This window comes from Oreochromis aureus, linkage group 7, assembly GCF_013358895.1.
Source record: "Oreochromis aureus strain Israel breed Guangdong linkage group 7, ZZ_aureus, whole genome shotgun sequence".
Taxonomy (NCBI): domain Eukaryota; kingdom Metazoa; phylum Chordata; class Actinopteri; order Cichliformes; family Cichlidae; genus Oreochromis; species Oreochromis aureus.
Window position 1 is genome coordinate 31115085 of NC_052948.1, and position 17247 is coordinate 31132331.

At 42.1% G+C, this 17247-nt stretch overlaps 1 protein-coding gene across 2 annotated transcripts in view; it reads left to right on the top strand.

The window, feature by feature from the left end:
* Positions 1 to 716: 716 nt before the first annotated feature.
* The window catches only part of mbd2 (methyl-CpG binding domain protein 2), a 35908-nt gene continuing 19377 nt past the window's right edge, over positions 717 to 17247 (top strand). The window contains exons 1-5 of one of the 2 annotated variants that reach the window (XM_031757467.2): positions 717 to 1235; positions 8582 to 8741; positions 11512 to 11652; positions 14458 to 14548; positions 14641 to 14818. In XM_031757467.2, the coding sequence (XP_031613327.1) occupies positions 1123 to 1235; positions 8582 to 8741; positions 11512 to 11652; positions 14458 to 14548; positions 14641 to 14818 (683 nt within the window). In that variant the 5' untranslated portion in view covers positions 717 to 1122. The remainder of the gene's footprint in view (positions 1236 to 8581; positions 8742 to 11511; positions 11653 to 14457; positions 14549 to 14640; positions 14819 to 17247) is intronic. The other variant, XM_031757464.2, reaches the window with a different exon arrangement.

Sequence of the window (17247 nt, forward strand, 5' to 3'; positions counted from 1 at the left end):
TATTTCCCAAACAATCCGGGTTGGTGCCTGAACACGTGGATAGGGTAGATAACCAACTTTTTTGCCCCTCAGTAGAGCAACCAGAGCAAAGCAATTTTCCAGTTGCTTTGCTACTTCATAGAAAAAGAGGACAGAGGACAGAGTAGGGGATAACTGTAAATAAAACTTCAAACATCAAAAATTAAGTCTGAAAAGCACATAGTGTGTTAGCAGTGACACTTTTGAAAGTTTTTAACACTCACTGCATGCCTGCCCCTCTCTTTGTTCGACCATAAAACAGTTTAAGATGTCTGTGATTCAATTTTGGGGAGTGAATGTCTGTAGTCTAAAATGTGGAATCAAAAATGAGTGGCTACCTCCATCTTTAATATACAGTCTATTGTACTCCCATAGTCTCATGGTCAATTAAGTTGATCAGACCTTGCAAATATTGGGTTATATGTTTCCATGACGAATTCAGTTCATGGTTGTTTATTTATTTATCTATTTTTGCAAAAATATGGCTTTCAAATAATATAAAATTTTTGAAAATATTTTTTTAATTATTATTATTATTATTATTATTATTATTATTATGCAATGTTTTAAAACTTTTACAGGTTTATTCATACCTCAGACTCTGATTGACTGAGTCCGTTTCTCCTAAACTAACACCGAGTGAGTGTTCTGATCTCAAGACGATCTCTGGGGGAGTGTGTCTGTGCGTGTGAGCGTGCGCGTCTGAGTTTAATCGCGGGGTGTGTGTGTGTGTGATATCTCAGACGTCACAGCCTGCCGTTGGTCCAGTTCAGTTCAGTTCAGTTCACTTTAGATCAGATCGGATCCCCGGATGAGCCGTTGGTTCTCTCAGGAGGTAAACTGAAGTATACCCGTACCTGGAGGCGGTTTAACCCGGGACAGCCCGAACCGGAACACTGTTTGTTTCTGTTCGACCCAAAATAAGCAGCATAAACAAGCAGGGCGGAGGGAGGGAGTGGGAGAGCCACCGTTAACGTAACGTCCGTGACGTCGCTCCGCTGGTTTTTCACCAGCACGCCGCGCGTCTGGGGGGTCCACGCCGGGATTTACCAAGTGATCGATTAATCCGACAGGAGCCTGAACCGTGGGATCGGTACGCGTGCTATGATGGAGAGAAAGAGGACGGACTGTCCCGCTCTGCCGCCCGGTTGGAAGAAAGAAGAAGTGATCAGGAAGTCCGGGCTGAGCGCCGGAAAGAGCGACGTCTACTACTACAGGTAGCCCATCACACTAATCGATCAGTGGTCACACAGGAAACTGATAATCAGTCAGCAGTTCGGCTGTGGTACCAATCCTGACTCTGGACTGTTTGTGAGCTCAGCTCTGTTCACACTCAGTGGACCAACCAGAGGCTAGGCTTCAGTCTGAGAAGTTACAATGTAGTGCAAAGTAGCAAAGTAGCCATCAGAATTCATTCTTAATAACAGCATTACAACAATGTAACAATGTGTGTATGACCAGAGTTTTGGCAGCAGGGGCCAAGAACAGCTGGGTGACCGAAGCAAGTCAAACCAAAGCGCTTGAACATTGGTGGGAAGTTCATCCAGATATTGAGATTACAGTGGACACACCTCATACCTCCATAAATGTGCAATAAGAGCAAAAATGAAACCAACACTGAAAGCTAAAAAAAACAACCCCTGCAGTTTCTCTAAAGTCCACCTGAGGCAGACTTTAATAGTAAGTCAATATCCATAGACTCCAATATTAAAATGTCTGACTTGAATGTGTTCCATGTGTTCGTTTTTAGAACTTACTCGTTTGAGTTTTATCAGGGCTTAAATATAGGCTTCAAGGCCTCACGTATTTGACTCTTTAAATTGAACCTCTCTATTTATTCTTTTGATCCAATTAATGTCATTAAATGACAAATAAAATGGCTTTTTGTGTGGTTAATTGTAGTGACAGACCATCCACACACACACACAAAAACCCTATAGTGTAGTTTTGACGAGTGACGTAGTTTTTAGTCAGTTAAATCGATATAGTAAGCATCTGCTATCTGAATCCCAGAATGTTGATTCATTTAGTCTGACTTTATTAACAATACACTTGCATAACCACCATTGCTTAACAATGAATTGTCATGACCGTTAATGGCCATGAGTACTATTCACAGAGGTGGCTGTTACCTTTTCACATAAGCTGCCTTCTTGACCTCCTCAAGTCAATAAAGGGGATGACCATCTTTGAGCCAAGCAGGGAATCTAAGAGGACATCTAAAAAAAAAAAGCGCTATATAAATACAGGCCATTTACCATTTACCATCTTTCAGTATCATTTAGTGCTGTGATTGCAGCCATCCTCCAACTCTCAGTGAGTAGTACTCGTGGTCATTGATTAACTGCCGTGACAATTTGCATATGAATGAGCATGAAACTGATCTGATGTGCTCATTGTTATGCAATGGTGCTGGTTTAGATCGTTATGCAGTTATACCGTTTTTAAACTGGAGGAAACCTGCAGAATGCTGAGCCTGGAGTCACTTGGAAGAATGAGTTTCTCCCACTGAAAATGTTGGGTTCAAACAGTGTAACCAAGCTAACATTAGCTGGTAAGTTAGCACTCCACTCCTTGTCATGTCTAGCTCCAGAAAACCCGAATGGCGGTGGACAAAATTCTAACACTGAACCTGCAAAATATGTAATCCAAAATGGTAAATGGACCTGCTCTTATATAGCACATTTCTACTCTACCTGAGGACCCTCATTTACCCATTCACACCCATACATCTATGCTGTGTTTTACCTAAGTGCTTTCTATCAAACATTCGCGTTTACATTGATGGAATTAGTATGCATCATGAATGTTACAACAAAGGTGGACGATATGCCTGGTGCTCAGTAGGTGACTTTCTGTCAGACTCTGGGACCACGGCGTTGCATTTTGTAGCCATTGCCGTCATTGCAGGTTTTGGGGGTTTTTTATATTACAAATTTCCGTTTTGATGTCAGTGAATGAGACGCTCTCATAACTCATCGAGTGTTGGCACTGACTAGCCAATTGTTGGCATGCAGTTTGACGACATCATATTTCAGTACCTACTTGGATCGCCTTGGAACCCCAGCCGAGCAGGTCTATTCAAGTAGAAACTAATGGAAAAGGGGCTATAGTGGTCATCTTTGATATACAGTCTATGTGTAAATTGCTTTTTTAACTGTTTCTTTATCGACCTTAAGGAGAGTCTGAATCTGAAAGTGGCTCGTTTCAGTGCCACTTGTACATCTATTTAACGTCTCCTGACAGCGACATGACTCCCTTATTGACATGTGCTGGGTAAAAAAACAGCATGTTGCACTGATACCAGCAGGTATCGTGTAAAGCTATTATCTCCAAATGCTGTACAGTAAGATAACCACTCATTCTAGCTGGGTTAGGCCTCTCTCCTGTTTGTGTCAGAGACAAACTACTGTTGGAAATGTCTCTAACACCAACTGTCTGCTTCATAAAGCTGGAAAACGTGAAGCTGGGTGTGCCATTTGTGCTGCTGTTGCCTGAGTTAGCTGGAAGAGACTGTGGAAGTTTCACTTCAACTTTCTATAATAGCTTTTTAAATAGCCTTGAAGACAAGCACTGCAGCTGTGACGGAACTGTGTCCTGTTCAAATAATAGACTGCAAGATGTATTTTACTTTGTGTTTTGTGTAAAGCACATTTAAATACAGCTTTCATGGACCATAGTGTTGTATGAAGTATGCACATTCATATACACACTGATGGAATTACATAAAAAAGTAAAAAATGGACACAGAATATAGAATTATCAAGCACCAGCACCCAGCAGTTACAGACACAACAGCACATGGGAACTTACTGAGCTGGGGAGGTCTGGGACTAAAGGTGGATTCTGACCTGACTTCAAAGCAGAGATGGAGGACACCTTTTTCAGCAGGTAATAACTGATTCCACAAACATGGAGCAGTGCCTGCCAAAGCTCTGTCACCGTTTTGTTTGAGGTGTGACCTTGGGACATCTAAGAGATCTTTGCCAGTGGATCTGAAAAATTGGAGGACCTGAATGTAAATGAAGGAGGCTGGTCAAGTGGGTTTCCTGGCTCAAAATGGGTCTTTAGGGATGAGTAGGATCACATACATTTAAAGGCAACGGCTCTGTGTTATCTTACGGAGCACAAATCCCTGCATTTCCCCTGTCGCTTAGGTTTCAATTTTTTTCCTAATTGTAATTTCAGTTTATTACATTTTGTTTTAGTTTCATTGTTAGTTTTTCGTTCGCTCTCATTAGTGTAGATTTATTTTGAATATGAGGGTGTACATTAAAGGTATTTTCCGTAATTATTCAAATGTAACTAAATCTTTCACCACCAGGGGCCAGACCTCAAGAGGCCTGGCTTTTTTCCCATGACGCAAGAGTGCACTCTTTTACCTGGTTAAATAGAAGTTAAAATGAATCCTTGTGCCGTGTGACAGACTGGCGACCTGTCTGGGGTGTACCCCGCCTCTCGCCTTAGGCCCGCTGAGATAGGCTCCAGCCCCTCCCGCAATCCCGAATTGGCCAAGCAGAAGAGAATGGATGGCTGGATGACTCATTGCACCATCTTGTGATACAAGTTTATATTACATCAAAGTACAGTTCAGCCACAGTTCAACTTGAGTTTATATCTCTTTTAGCACAACACATAAATGAGTGGGACATAAAAGAGTTACCAAAAATGTGTTACATAAAGTATTTCTATCATTCTTTTTACTACTGCTACTATTACTAGCAGTGCTCTATGACACTGCAAATTTTACTGTCGATACATTATCAAGTAAATACAGGGCTGTTATTGCCAATACCAATACTGATAGTGATACTTTTAAGCTATAAAAGGTATCTGATCACTAAATCACTGTTATTTTTACTTTCCACAAGAGTTAGTTAATAAAACAAAACAGAACACACTTTTTAGCTTTTCGTTTGTTTTCAAACGATGTTTTTTGGACATCTGGAATATAAAAGTGTCTGTCTCTAAAGCACTTTGGGTCACCTTCAGTTGTTTAAATGTGCTGTAGGCTATAAATAACAAAGACGTAACAGTCAATACGAAAAGGTCAGACATTTTTCATACTGCATATTCATTTCCAAAATAAAATACTTTATTTGCTGCATACGGAACATAGAGGATAGAAAGCAAGTATCGACCGTATTGGGCTAATATTGATCCAATACCAATACCAGCATATGTATCGATGTTATGAATATTTGGTGGCAGTTTCTTTAAATTCTAGAGATATCCTTTGAGAATTTTTGGATCTTTAGAATGATTTTGAACATAGCTAAAGGTCATGTTAGCTGGAATCAAATGGTCACAAAACACACAAATCAGGCATCATTTTGCAAATGCATGTGGTTGACATATGAAGGAGGACATGTCCATGCACCCTAATCACAACATCTCTGTGTTGCAGTAAATTATGAAAAAAAAAATCAGTTGTGAGTGAGATGCAGCATCACTTCTCTTTCACAGTTTCTGCACTTTTCTTGCCCCCTGCGCTTCTTTTATCCAGTAATGTGCATTCAGGCAGGAAAACCTCAGCATCTGTGTCTCTCTGCCTCAGAAATACTCCTGCCTCAGCTCTTCTCCAGAGCAGATCAAAGTTGAGTTTGGAGCGCTGCTTGTTACGTTTTTCCTTTTTGCTCAGCACTCTGCGTCAGATCGCAGAGGAAGTCGCTCCTGGTGCAGCTCTGCGGCATCGTAGCCTTGCCGCAGAGCCGGTGGCTGTTCTTTACTTCCTGTTGATCTGCACAGCTCGGGCCTGTCACTGTAGCAGCTCAGAGACGTCTGAGCTCCGTCACATCCTGAAGGCTCACTTTCAGTTTGGTTTGAAGTGACTCATCACTTCCAGTAAGAAAACCAGTCACAACAGGTCAGTTTACTGGAAGAGCAGCAACGCCCTGCTGAGGCCTCTACCGGTTTCACAAAGTCATGTTTATCAGGACCCTTTTTTTCCCCCCACACCCACGCGGAATATTTTCAGACCATAAGGAGACACAGAGTCTTTCAGTTATAGACTGTATAATATTATCTAACACGAGAGACACTCGGTGAAATGCTGGAAGAAGAGTAAAAGTAACTCTCGGTTCTGTTGCTGCTGCCTATGTAGACACTAAAGCTGGTGCGCCAGAATGTCATACTAAAGAGGTTGTTTTAAATACAAGGGGGGAGCAAGTGAATCAGAAACCCAGGGTACAGAGATGGTACAGGTATAATCAGAAAAGGTTTATTCCCTAAGGTGGACAGCAGGAATAAAACAAGTCAAATACTAAAAAAAAGTATATAAATAAATGTTCTCAATACGCTAAAATTCCCACTGAGACTAGATCCCACCAGTCCCATGATGCAACCAACCCACAACCCAGGATGAATGTTCCTTACGTGTTCACGAGCAGGACAGAAATTCCTCTTCCAGAGCGAGGACCATGCCACCCTCGTCCCAGGCAGACGAGGAGAAGCCTCTTGTCCCTCTCTCTTCCCTCCACTGGGTTCGTCACGTCCCAGTCCAGCTTACACTGTGCACTGGAATCTGTCGCTCGATGCCACCACTTTTATTCCATGGCCAGCCAGTCCACAGTGGATTAAACAATGTTTCCCCAATGTTTCACTGGCTCCCAGTGAAATTCCAGATAATATACAAACTTCTTCTGCTCACCTTCAAGGCCATTCATAATCTTGCTCCTCACATTTCTGATCTGTTAAGCACTGCCTCTTCTGCCCACTCACTTCGATCCTCTTCTTCTTTCCAGCTTGCTGTGCCTTCTTTCCGCCTCAGCACCATGGGAAGCAGAGCTTTTAGCTGCTCTGCTGCCAGGCTGTGGAGCTCTCTACCCCCAGATATAAGAAACAGGATGCAAACAGGATGATCTGATATTGGTTCTCTCCTCCACTTTAAATCTCAACTCAAAACCCATCTGTTCACATCTGCATATTCACTGTGAACCCACTGTTTGTTCATTTTATCCTGTGCTTTTGTTTTTATTGTTCTTCATTTTGTCATTGTCCTCTTATGTGTTCTATTCTATTGTTAAGTGCCCTTGGGTGTCTTGAAAGGTGCTTTATAAATAACATTTATTATTATTATTGTTGTTATTATAAAAACACTAAAACATGCAATACAAACATTAGAATAAAATCATACAAATAAAAACTACACTCACAAATAAACACTAAAATCAAAATATTATTATAAATTAATTATAAAAGACAAATACAAATTTCCACTGTGTGACACCTACATGAATGTGTCTGTGCTGTTACGCACTGAACCTCTGCACCTTTGAACACCCTGAGGACACACTCACATGCGTTTATGAGGTTTGCTGGCATTCATTGATGCACGGCTCTCTTAAAGTCCTCTATTAAAGCATTTAAGTCAGGTTGAATTCAGGACTCTCCCTGGACCATTGCAGCACCTCGATTCCTTTCTTTTTAGTCATTCAGTTGTAGATTAGCTGCTGTTCTTGGGATCATTGCCTGTTGCATGACCCAGTTTGGGGCCAAGCTTTAGCCACAGGATAGATGGACACATTTGACTCTAGAATCCCTTTATATAGAGAGGAGTTCATGGTCCACTCAGTGACTGTAAGGTGCCCAAATCCTCAGCACTCCGCCGCCGTGCTGACAGTTGGTCTGAGGTGTTTGTACTGATATGCTGTGTTTGCTTTTCTCCAAATATGGTGTTGTGCGCTATGGCCAAGCAGCTCCCCTTTGGTCTCGTCTGGTGGTTTGTTCAGATGCAGCTTTGCAAAGCTTAACTGTGCTGCCATGTTCTTTTAGAGAGAAGAGCCTTCTCCCCTGGCAACCCATCCCAAACAAGTTGTACTCGTTCTCTTTTTTTCTGATTGTGCTGTTATGAACTTTAACATTTAACATGCTGACTGAGGCCTGCGGAGTCTGAGATGTAGCTCTTGGGTTTTTTTTTGCACTTTCAGTTTGACTTTCAGGTGAATTTGCTGGGATGTCCACTTAATACTGGTGACTGTCTTGAATGTTTTCCACTTGTGAATAAGCTTTCTCACGGTAGAATGAAGGACTTCAGATTGTTTGGAAATGGGATTATAACCGAGGGAACATGGTTTTTCACTCAGCTACAAACAAAAAGCGCAGAGTTCTGTTTAGTATGGTAATACAGACTCATTGCCTTATGTGCATGCACACTTGCTTTGCTTGATTTACAGCTCATAATAATCCATACTTATGTTACAGCCTTTCAGTTCATGTTCTGTCTGAATTTTTTTTATCCCTTTATTTTAGCTTTCCTCTCATTGACTCTACCTTACAAACAAACAAACAAACAATAAATAAATAAATACTCAGCAGGTGGGAGGGGCATTTGTACTCACTTTCTGAGATGACCATATTACGTATATCCCCTCTATTTGACATAATACTGAGCGAAGAGTGGAATAAGGAATAAGTCTGAGCTTCCAGCTCACAGGGATTACCTGTACACACACTGACCCCAGGCCATGTTAGGCACTCATCATTGGAATGTAGTATAGGTTCTCTTTATGATGTTATGTATATGACTTTTTAATGATAGCGTCCTTTCCATTTTTTCCTTCAGTCCTTCAGGAAAGAAGTTCCGGAGTAAGCCCCAGCTGTCCCGTTACCTTGGAAACACAGTGGATCTGGCATGTTTTGACTTTCGCACGGGCAAGATGATGCCCGGAAAACTGCAGAAAAACAAACAGAGATTCCGACATGACCCGCTGAGCATGGCCAAGGTAACGCAGATGGATCACACCTGTGTGGGAGGGACTGTGTGTGTATTGTGCTGTAACAGATTATCAGATTAGCAAAACTCTTCCAGCAACAGGTCGAGAGGTCACAGGGTCAGCTGACAAGAACTTTGTGCTTGTTTATCCATCATGTGAATATACCTGAGTCACACAGACTTATTTGCATAGATAAAAACCCAGCAGCTGAACCTCATGTTATCGGACAGTCAGAGAGAGTGAGAGCGGATCGAGATGATATTCTGTCTGATAGCAGGGTGATTTTGTGTTTGAGGAAGTAACCTGGTCACATGTGCATAACAAACATCAGATTCCTGATTAAGCTCAGACCTGTTTTTCCACATGCTCAAATACATGATTTCTATGTATTGGGGGAAAATAGAGCCTGCATCCTTTCTTAAATATACACCAGTGGGGTACTTGGATGATGACTTAGACCTCATAGGCTTCATTTACGCTCCAAATTATCCATGTCGACTCAAAAGCTGACTGTGTGCACGTCCGCATGGAAGTGTAATCCCAGCAGTCTTGTTATCAGGGACAGCCCCGTCTCCTGGGTATATTGACCCGGATGTATCTTCCCCTCCTCGGTTTTACAGCCTTGAGCTTCCTTGGTTTGCTTACTGTTGTCACTTTATTTTTCCCTTGGGCGTATTTTAAGTCTTTTTTACCTCCATCTCATGGATATTTAGACTCAGATCTTAAACCTGGGAGGACTAAATTTAAAGTCAGATAAGGATTTTTAGTTCTGCAAATGTAGAACAAGCCTAATGTTCACACTGAAAAAGCTGGTCAAATGTAACCCCTTTATTTATAAATTACTGTCTGTGAGCCTTCTCCTTATTTGGCCTGAGATTTGTTTGGGCATTGTGAAAGTGGGAGAAGTGGATGATTAGTTAAAATATTTAATCAGTAGTTAAGGATGAAGTAAGTGGGGTACAGTTAAACGGACGCTTTTTAAACGATGATGTAAAAATAAAAGAAGAAAATCAAGAGGAGGGAAACCCAGAGTGAAGTGACATCATAAATCAGCCAATCAGCTGTCTCACATGCAGTTTGGACTCACAGATTTCCATCTGGATATGTCAAATGGGTGAAAATTCCAAATAAAAGGAGTTGTTGGATGTTATAAGAGGTTAAAACTTGGTTTATAGCCCCATAAATAACAACATAATGATAACGATGAAGACAACTGGGAGCACTTTGATGGCTTTAGATGATATTATGAAAGCACAAAACCCAGTAATGGCTTCTTCTAAAGTCCACAAACATACAAACATTACAAGCAAACACATAAATTATGAATCCTAATGAATTTATGGGCTACAGGGATTCTAGAGCTTTGAGGAAACACCGGACTCCCTCAATGAATCTTTTTAAAGTAGATTTTCTTCTAATGCTTTGAAAAAACAAAAAGGAGAGATGTATTCAAAGTCTACTTATCTACTTCCACTCTGGTGTCTTAATTAACACTCGTCCTAGTTAAGGATAATCTGAAGTTTGCGCTGGGCCCGGCCCAAGCTTGTCTCGACCTTCAGGGTGTTTTCGCTCAGAATCAACACGTTGCTTTTGATTTGTTTTGCTCTGGATGACTTCTCTTCTTCAAGACCAATCTGCATCATCATTTTGGCTCTGACTGGTGTCGGTTGTTTGTCTCATTTATTTCTTGTCTCGTTGGTCTTGTCGATGTTATGATCTAAAATGTGCCATGGTCATCTGCGTTTTAAATTGTGGGTGTTAGATCTGCTCTCTTTGCCTTTTCTCTTCGGCACACAAATAGGGGAACCACTTAGGTGGTCCTGACTACAGACCTGGTAAGCTCACATGTAAACTGTGGAGAATTTAAGGAGAATTAGGGTGGGATTTTTTCCTACAGTTGTCCTTTCATACATGAAGCACACAGCAGGAAATAGTCATCTTCAGACGTGTTCTAACTGCTGGAAATGACTACTGCTGGAAATGACTGGGAGATGACGCCTACTCGCTGGTGGTGAATGTCTGGTTTTGGCTAGAAGAGTTCAGAGCTGCAGTGCATGCATGAAACAGCTACAGACCAGATAAATCCTCCAGATCGGCCTCTGCAGAGACTGTAGATTGAAGGTGTGAAGTCTATATTAAATGCGTTTGGGCAAAAACGCATTGAGTGCTCAGTTAGAGTAAAAAGTGCTTTATAAGTATCAATCCATTCAACATTTACTGTGATCACTGACTGTAGTCAAACATAGACTGTGTATGGTTGTTTAAGTGGATAAAGTGTGGACCAATCAGAGGTGGAGTAGGGTGAGTCTTCGCTAAAATGGGAAAAAATAGCGCCTGCGGAGAGAGGCGAGCCTTAGCAAGATTTACTTGCTAAACGGATAATCTACACATCCTCAGTGTTAATTTCAGCATGTGTGTGTTCAGCATGTGTGTGTGTGTGTGCTGTATTGACACGGTTCGCAACCCTGTACTGCTGCTCTTCACACTTCATTACTTATGGGCACAGAGACACACAAACACGCACTTCCTGTTGTTGTCTCAGCAAGTTAACCCTTTAAGCTTACATCAAACACTCACAGAGACACACGCAGGTTTAATATTTCTGGCTCATGTATAGGAAGTTAATGTGACCTGTAAGGAAGAAAGGAACAGGAGAAAGCAAAAGTAAAAGAAGGATAAAAGGGAGGAAGGACAAGAAGGTGGGAAGGAAGGAACGTAGGAAGTCAGGGAGCAAAAGAAACCAAACACCAACATTCAGATTCGTATCTGTCTCGAGCAGGGAGGGAAACCAGACCTGAACACAGCTCTGCCCATCAGACAGACGGCCTCCATCTTTAAACAGCCTGTTACCAAGGTTACGAGTCACCCCGGAAACAAGGTGAAGACAGACCTGCAGCGAGCGATCGAGCAGCCCAAACAGGTGAGACGCTGAAACACACACACACAAATACACATACAGGTAATGCAGGAGGGCGAGGTCAGGCCCTTACATAAGAGACGGCTGTGAGGAGGATGAGAGGGTAATGACAGCTGGAACCACTAGAGGGTGCTGAAGCATCATGGGAAAAGCAGCACACAGAGGACTGAATGATGATTGGAGGGAGAGAAATATGTTGGGTAGAATGATACTGTTAATGAAACATGATAAAATATGCATTTAAGCCCCACAGTTCTTCTATTCTAAGACTTTCATTTGGGTTCACAGACTAGATGAAAATGAGCTCTTTCTCTGCCCCTGAACAGTAAGAGGTTAGCATCCATCAGACTGCCTGCAACATCTTTAGAGCTAGAGTCCAACTTACCCCTCAGTATCGAATTTTTACCTTGTTGGAACTCTTCAATATAAAAGTTTTTAACAACAGTACTGTTGTCTTCTAACTCTGTCCAGTTAAAGCAGAGCAGCAGGAAAGGGACCTGGTTCCATTATCCTGTTAACATCCTCCAGGTCCCTGCTGACCCATCTACATCCAGCCCTGTTTAAAACCTTAAACAGAAACAAACCATGAGGCTAACATTAATGTGTGAGTGATGGTTTGAAAGAGGAGTGAAAGTAGCCATCTATGTCCACTGTGAGCGACCATCTTTAAACAGAGGTGGTGGTTTACGACACCAACTGTCTGCCATCTATAATCCAGTTTTGAGATCCTTTCCCAGACGCCTTAACACCCACTCACATCCTGGACCATTTTGACCTCAGGAAATCACATGATAGTGTGGGGCTAGGTTTCACAGTGAGTTCACCCGAAACCCTGGCTGATTGTGACCTACACCCATTTTCACACCTTAACTCATGTGATTAGGTGGAGGATCAACAGAGGGTTCATGACCCTCTTGGGGGGACACTCCCATACAGCTTAAATTGGGGACTTTCCACAATTTGACCTTAGAACTAAAGAAGCTTCGCAGATGAGAGGTGAAACGTCCTCAAGTAACTTAAAGAAGTCCAGACGCTTTTCTTTCCAAGCTCTTCAGACTTAGTCTCTGAATGAATGTGCAGCATTAATGTTTTTGGGCTGGCTTGAGTTTTCAGATGCGAATAAACAGATCTGGTAAGCAGGATGGTCTGTGGAGGTTAGGCTATATTTCTCAGATTTCTTTCCTTCTATGCACTTGTCATTGACTCAGGTGTGCAGATTTTCTTAAATTTGTTATTTGAATAAACAAATCTAACCACTCAGATCTTTGCATTTGTGCTCGTAGCTCAAAATGTGCAGTAGTACTGAATATACAGTGATATGGAAATAGTAAATAATACTATTTTAACTCAGCCACACAGTTAGATTCTACTCTGGGTCAGTCGGCTTACTGAAACAATTTCTCTGCCTAGGGCTGTTCGATATAACGATATATATCGGATGACGATAGAAAAACGTCTATCGTTTCATTTTAGGCTATCGTTTGTTTCGTGGTGTCGCAAAATAAACTGTTTACGGCAATATTTTTTCATTATTTTGATGGTCACTGTAGTGCAGGGGTGTCGAAGTCCAGGCCTCGAGGGCCGGTGTCCTGCAGGTTTTAGATAACACCCTGGGTGAACACACCTGAATCAAATGATTAGTTCATTACCAGGCCTCTGGAGAACTACAAGACATGTTGAGGAGGTAATTTAGCCATTTGAATCAGCTGTGTTGGATCAAGGTCACATCCAAAACCTGCAGGACACCGGCCCTCGAGGCCTGGACTTCGACACCTGTGCTGTAGTGGCTATATTAATTTCCTAAAGTTCTCTCTTTCTCTTATATTTAATATAACCACACTACAGACGGACAAGCGCTTGTTTTTATGTGTTGTCATTAGCAACAACGACGGTAAAACCACCTCGTGTCCGCTTGTTTATTTTCCACATAAACCTTTCACAATAAAGCTCAAGATCCTGTTGAGACTTTTCAAAATAAACTGAATCGCGTGAAAGATGCAGAGTATTTACGGATGAGAAGCAAAAAAGAGCCGTCAGGTGCTAAAAAATAAACCTTAGACTCAAACACGTTAGAACAGGCTTTTCCCCGCAGCACGCCGTGTAATAAATACTCACAAAGAAAACGGCGGCCGTTACAACTTATGTCTAAAAATGTGTAGTTTCATGCATCAGTTAAAACACTTGACTCCAGGTACGCGACGCCCAGCTGGAAACACTTCACGCAAGTCGAGCTGCCCGACATTCACAGAATTTACAGAAAATGTTACATTTTTGTGATTTATATCGTTATCGGACGATAGATGTCTTAATATCGGGATATGAGCTTTTGGTCATATCGCACAGCCCTATCTCTGCCTCATCAGATATGATCCCAACCCTGCCAACAACAGCTCAAACGATCCCACTGACATCCAAAAATATGCCGTCATGCAGCTTCGACTCCTGGATCAAACCAGGAAATTCTCCTGAGAATTGAATGAACTCAGTGCCACTTTTTCACAACCCGCTTGGCATGCGATGACCTTTAGGGTTAGGTTGGATTTCAGCTGCATGCTGAGTCAAATATAGAGAATCTAGAAAATCTTTTAAAGATTTATCTTTGCTTTGTAGTTCTTCTAAGATTTCCATTTGAGCATTTCAAAAAGGAATATCTGATCCTGTCCCTTACCCTGAACAGTTTACAGAGGCCTGATGGACATTAAGAGTTTAAAGTATTATATTTGAAATTGTCTTCAAAATGAACAAGGAAAACTAATCAAAAACCAGTGGGATGATCAGATAAACAGCTGTCTGTCTGTCTGTCTGCAGCTGTTTTGGGAGAAGAGGTTGAAAGGTCTGCGGTCATCAGACGTCACAGAGCAGGTCCTGCGTACCATGGACCTGCCCAAAGGATTGCAGAGTAGGTCTCCAACAACAGCTTGAGCAGAATCCAGTCCTTCAGCCTGTCTTGACCTCTGACCCATCTCTTGATCTCGCTCTCTCATTGGACAGGTGTCGGTCCAGACGCTAGTGACGACACCCTGCTGTCGGCCATCGCCAGCGCTCTGCACATGAGCTCGGCTCCGATTACGGGACAGACGTCTGTAGCGGCTGAGAAGAATCCGGCAATCTGGCTCAACACGTCTCAGCCGCTCTGCAAGGCCTTCACCGTCACCGACGAGCACATCCGGTAAGACCAGCAGTCCTCAGACGGTCTTCGTCCCCCCTCAGCTCTGATTGTTACCAAAGAGGGAAAAGCATGCACTTCTCCCTCTGACACAAGCACTTGAAGCCGTGCTAAAATGCTAATGTTTGTGCCAGCTCTCTGTGAACCCAGCTCTGAGGATTAATTTGGAACAGGGATTTTCATATTGAGAGGTGAAAGGGACAATCAACACACACACACAGATACACACAGCTTAAGAAGGCAATTATGGTACTTTAAAGCTTTGAGTGTCCTGTTGCTGCATTTTTAGTTGTAATTAGTGCTTCTTGTGAGTCACAACTAATCAGAGTACAAAGACATGATACACAGTGTGACTTACACTTTCCAAGGAGATCATTATCTTTGAAGTCCACTGCACACAAACATACACAAACATGCTAAGAGCTCCGGGGCTTGTTTAAAAGTTTTCTTCAGTATCAAAGTAATGCAGTGGTAGCTGTCTGTGCTTCTGTGGGAATACTGCAAGCCAGACCTTTTAAAAAAACAGTAAATTTGGCATGCTTCTTGTATCGTCCGTTTATTTTCTTCCACTTTTCTTATGTCGGCTTTCAGAAGAATATTCCAGACATGCTTCTCCCCAGCAGAGCTTTCCAGTTCCCATTTGGGGAGATGAGGTGCTCCCCGGGCAGATTAGATATTTAAACCCCTTCCAGCAAGTTCAGGTTCTGTCCCTGGGGGTGCGGGGAGACCTCCAAAGGCAGATATCTAGGAGGCATTGTGATCACCTACCTGAACCATCTGCGTTGGCTCCTTTCAACACCAAGGAGCAGTGTCTCTACTCCAAATGTTCAAGCTCTTTTCTCATATCTCCAGAGAAAAAACCTGTTGAAAAGATGTTAAAGACATCTCGTCCAGACAACTAAACCATGCTGAGATTAGTAATTGGCAGTTAATTCAACAGATAAACTAACCTCGAAGCAGCAAATATCCATGGACCCTGTTTTCTGTGCTTAATCTGACCTGCCAGTCATTTGCTTTTAAACCTCTCAAGTGTAAATCCTCACATCCAAATCTGAACTCAACTTTAGATTTTGCAGGCAAAACTGACCTTTCTGGGAAAAAAGTGAGGAGTTTTTGATGTGTGTCAGGTAGAAACATGATCTTTCCCGATTGGTATAAGTTGGGAGAACAATAGAAAAAAGACATACTGTGATTGTTCCCTGTTAGAGAAACAGAGCAATAATGCTTCAGTGGGAATTCTATGCCACAGCTACGTTGTAACCACAAAGTCCTCTGAAGCCCTGTGACCTAACCCACGGTGTAACCTAACGTACACTTCAGTAGAACATCTGCGGTGATTAACCTGTTTGGTACCAGCGATTGCTCCTGTGTATTTCTGCCTATTTTTTCGCTGCACTTTATGGATTCATCGGTGAGAAAATAACAATCATATCGTCAATGTATAAGCATAAATGCTTTCCATGATGACTTAGATCTGAGGGGGTTAAATCAAATCATCCATTTACGTATAAATTTGGTTTAAAAGCAAAAGGACATCTGAACAGCTTGGTGAACTTCTCAGACAACCAGCAGATTTAAATCCAGACCTTCTTTTACTGCTAGCCACTTGTACCAACGAGTTCCTCCACATGGTTCACAAAGCATCTCTTTAATTGACATCAAATGCCAAATGTCTCCACTTGTCTGCTTTTTTGTCACATTCATGAGAAACAGGGATCGTGGCAGTTAGCTTAACTTGTCGGAGGGTGGATCAAATGGGTGCATCTAACATTACTGCACAAGCAGATTACTTCTGATTGGATCACTTCCAAACTTGTGCCGCTTTTCTGCACAACTTAATTAGTTCTGAGTGGATCTCGTCATCTGTCCAGAATATTTTCATGTTGTTATTATTTCATACATCATAGTTTTTGTCCTCGTGAATTAGTTTTTAGTTATCGTCTCGTGTTCATCAGTACAAAAAGGCTATTGACACAAACGCTGGTGGAAACATTAAGCCCTGACTATCCCGAGGCTTGTGCAAGTCCGTGCACCATGACACAGTAACATAAATGACTAGGGATGGGTATCGTTTAGGTTTTATCCGATACCAGTACCAAACCGGTACTTTTGAAACGGTGCCGGTGCTTAAACGGTGCTCGAACCGGTGCTTAAAGAATGGAGAACACAAACTTTGTCCAAAAACCTCTCATGTTCAGCTGTTTTTTGTAAAAAGATAACAATGTTAGCCTTTTCTGCAGCTATAGGGCATATATGGTATCACTCTTGGCTGGAAGCAGTGCTTAAACAATGGAAAAAACACAAACTTTGTCCAAAAACCTCTCATGTTTAACAGTTTTCCACTTTTTCTTTGGTCATTTTAGCCTTTTTGGCCAGGGTGAAGGGAGTATCTGCCATCAAACAAGAAGACAGCCGCGTGTTTGCTAGTTCAC